Source organism: Suricata suricatta, chromosome 11, assembly GCF_006229205.1.
Source record: "Suricata suricatta isolate VVHF042 chromosome 11, meerkat_22Aug2017_6uvM2_HiC, whole genome shotgun sequence".
Classification (NCBI taxonomy): Eukaryota; Metazoa; Chordata; class Mammalia; order Carnivora; family Herpestidae; genus Suricata; species Suricata suricatta.
In genome coordinates, this window is record NC_043710.1 from 13,685,581 (window position 1) to 13,689,463 (window position 3,883).

At 33.8% G+C, this 3,883-nt stretch overlaps 1 protein-coding gene across 1 annotated transcript; it reads left to right on the forward strand.

Moving 5' to 3' along the window:
* Positions 1-2,608: 2,608 nt before the first annotated feature.
* LOC115272106 (olfactory receptor 10AG1-like) lies at positions 2,609-3,556 on the forward strand. The gene has a single exon (XM_029915137.1). It carries the CDS (start codon positions 2,624-2,626, stop codon positions 3,554-3,556), a length of 933 nt encoding a protein of 310 aa, XP_029770997.1. The 5' UTR covers positions 2,609-2,623.
* The last annotated feature ends 327 nt before the right edge of the window (positions 3,557-3,883 follow it).

Below are 3,883 nucleotides of genomic sequence, written 5' to 3' on the forward strand. Positions count from 1 at the left end.
TGTTTCATATTAAAGCAACTCTTATATAGTTAGATATTAAATGCAATTTACAGTTGAATAATAATATTAAATAGTAATATTAAATCTCTTTGAAATACTGAAACTTCAATACTGATATATTTTCTGTAATTATGGTAAATAAATGATAGAGAAAACTTCATTTTGAACCAAGACCTGGTAATGAGTACACATTTGTTCTTTAATTTTAGTCTTGATAATATTTTAATAAGACTTAAAATAAGACAATCCAGGTGCATCTGGGTGGCTCAGTCAGTGAAGCATGTGAATCTTCATTTCAACTCAGGTCGTGATCTCAAGGTTCGTGGGATCGAGCCCTGCATCAGTCTCTATACTGACAGCATGGAGCCTGTTTGGGATTATGTCTGGCTGGCTGTCTTTCTCTCTATATCCGTCCCCTGCTTGTGCACACACACACACACACACACACACACACACACTCACACACTCTCTCTCTCTCTCTCTCTCTCTCTCTCTCTCTCTCAATCCCACAAAATAAAATAACCATTTAAAACAAACAAATTAACTAATCAATTAATAAAACAATCCAGTTAATAAAATTACTTAGAGGAATCCAAGGAATATTTTATTCTTAAAAATAAGGAAAAATAAATGTTTTTAAAATTAATTACAAGGTTTAAACTGTTAATATTAAATATACAACATAACTGAAGAAGATATGAAGATATTAATATGACCAATATCAAATTGATATAGAATAATGTCTCCCAGTGCATCAATTATCTGGATTTTTCCAGGGAATGAAGGCTTGAGTTAAAAAAAAAAAAGCTCTATTAGAACATTAAGTTTTCCTTTTCTTGATGAATACTTAAATATTTATAAGAAAGGAGAATAATATAGGTAATTTTGTGAGAACACACTCAGTAAATATTTGCTTTTTCTATTTTGTTCCTCTAATGGAATAACATATGTAAATCTTCATGTTTCATGTCTTACCTTGATAACTGTCAAAATGTTGGGTTTGTTCAGCTTGAAATTAGGTTTTATTCAGCACTGGAGGCTGTTACATTGATGTCATTAGAGTGAAATTATTTAAACTAAATACTGTCACTCTTAAAAGTGATAAATAAACCTTATACACTTTTATTCTTTTTTGTACTAATTCTCACCTTCCTTTTTAAGAGCAATGGTTACATTTAGAATCAGTTCACTGTAGAATCGAATACTCAGCCCCATGTTAAGTATATTGTATTTTTTATATCTATATGGACTCTAAGTAAGAAGGTAATTACAGCCCTTGCTGCTCACATACTTTATATCTGTGAAAAAAAGAAAACAAAAGGAATTTAGCAAATTGCATTAGAGAGATATTAAGTCTTGAAGAGTGATGCATCCTGTAGGTAAAAATAATAGTACAAAAATATATATGGGAGAGAATTTATGGAGTATTTATAACTTGAGTATTGAATTTTTGGGATTTTATAATATGTGATGATTGCTTTACAATCTCTTCATGTTTTTATAATAATTGTGTGATACAAAGAGAAGGTATTTATAAGGTAGTTTTTCAAGTTGTGTAAAACTCTGAGTAAAATTCAGTAGAGTAAAACTTAGTTTTTAATTATACAAGTTCAATTATGATTTCTGTTTTTTATTTCTGATATATTATTAAAATAAGAACTTTTAAATTAAAATGATCAATGGCAGTTAGCAAGTCATTTGAGGATAAATTTAGTAGGCAGCGTTTCAGAAATCATATTATCCATGTTATCCCTTTCATATTGTCATTATTAATAATGAATATGTCAGAAAACACTTATCAAACACCTACTGCATGTTTGGATAAGATAAATAAAAGATTGTGGATTGTAATATCTAGTGGACATTTTGGTTATTTTATATTGGTAAATAAATGAAACCAGATGGTTTCAAATAAATTGCATACACAAATAGTAGGAGCTACAGCTGTGTGTATGGACAGAAGGCATCCTTGTACTTATAAAAGGTTTCATGGGGGCATCTAAGTGGCTCAGTTAGTTAAGTGACCTACTCTTGATTTTGGCTCAGGTCATGATCTCAGTTGTGTGATGGAACCCTGCCTGGGTCTCCACGCTGGGCATGGATCCTGTTTAAGATTCTCTTTCTCTCTCTCTCAGCCCCTCCCTGCTCATGCTTTTGCTCCCTCACTCTCTCAATCTCAAAAAAAAAAAATAAATAAATACATAAAGGAGGAGAAGAAGGCTTCATGGAGAAATTGATGAGTTACAAAAAATACAAGTCAAAATTTGGTGGTAACATCCCATGAAGAAAAAGGGATGTAAAGATTTCTGTCTCAGGATTCTGTTTGTTAATAGAAGGGATAAAATGAACTAATTTTCTCTGTACACAGATATACAAAAATTGAAAATTAACAATTCTAGAACACATCATTTTCATTCAAATTCTAACCTTGTATTAAATGTTAAATATGTTGGTATACTTAGAATTTCTCCATTAGAACTCAGTTGTGTCCTTTATACCCAGGATATAAAATGCTGAAAATTAGTAAACAGTGGAAATTTTATGTGCTAATTCCCCAACTTCCTTTATTCCACAAAATTAGAAAACTCCAAAAGACAAATGGCTAATTTCACTATTTTCACAGATGGAAAAAAAGACAGCAGAAGTAAATCTCACTTCAATGATGGAATTTGTTCTTTTGGGATTTTCTGATATTCCCAATCTTCAAATATTTCTTTTTGTAACATTTTTCTTTGTCTACATGATAATTCTTGTGGGAAATGGCATGATCATTCTCATAACCATGGTTGACCAGGCTCTCCAGACTCCCATGTATTTTTTCCTTAGTAATTTTTCCTTCTTGGAAATCTGTTTTGTATCTGCCACTCTTCCCAGAATGCTCACAAACCTTTGGACTCAGAGAAGAAAGATTTCTATGTTTGCCTGTGCAACACAAATGAGTTTTGTTCTTGCCCTTGGAAACATAGAGTGCCTCCTTCTGACAGTGATGGCCTATGACCGCTACGTGGCCATTTGTAACCCTCTGCACTATCCTTTAGTTATGAACCACAAGGTCTGTGTCCAGATGGTAGCCGCCTGCTGGATCACTGGAGTTCCGGTGGAGACAGGGCAGACATATCAGATTTTCTCTCTGCCATTTTGTGGATCTAACCAAATCAATCACTTCTTCTGTGACATCCCCCCACTACTCAAGCTGGCCTGTGGGGACACATTTCTGAATGAGATGTTAGTCTTTATAGCCGCTGTGGTATTTGTTATGATCCCTTTTCTGTTGATACTTGGATCCTACATCAAAATCATCTCCACCATTCTGAAGTTGCCATCAGCAACAGGACGAACCAAAGCTTTCTCCACCTGCTCATCTCATATCACAGTTGTGGCGATGTTCTTCGGATCTGGAATTATCACATATTTACGGCCCAAATCTAAACATTCTTCCAGAGCAGACAAGTTTCTCTCTCTTTTCTATACCATTGTCACCCCAATGTTTAATCCCATGATATACACGCTGAGAAATAAGGAGGCCATGATGGCCTTGAGAAAATTGTTGCCTTAATGTTTACTGTCTTAGCTTCTGATTTGAACTTAATTCTGTTTTCTTACTTAATTTTGGCATTGTGTATCAAAAATTAATGTTCGATTTGTGTTCCTACCTTACTATACGTTGATCATCCTTACTCATTGCTGAGTCTGTCTTATGCTGGACACTCTGATTTCAAGATTATGTCCACATGGTCGCCCTGCTGATAAGAAATTAAGAAGCTAAGTATCCACCCAATCCAGTATTCCAGGCACCACTTTACTTCTCCCTCAAAGTTACTAGTGATGGGCACTTTTGACTGAAATACGTTGTATCTCTTATCTACTAATTGATGTCATATAC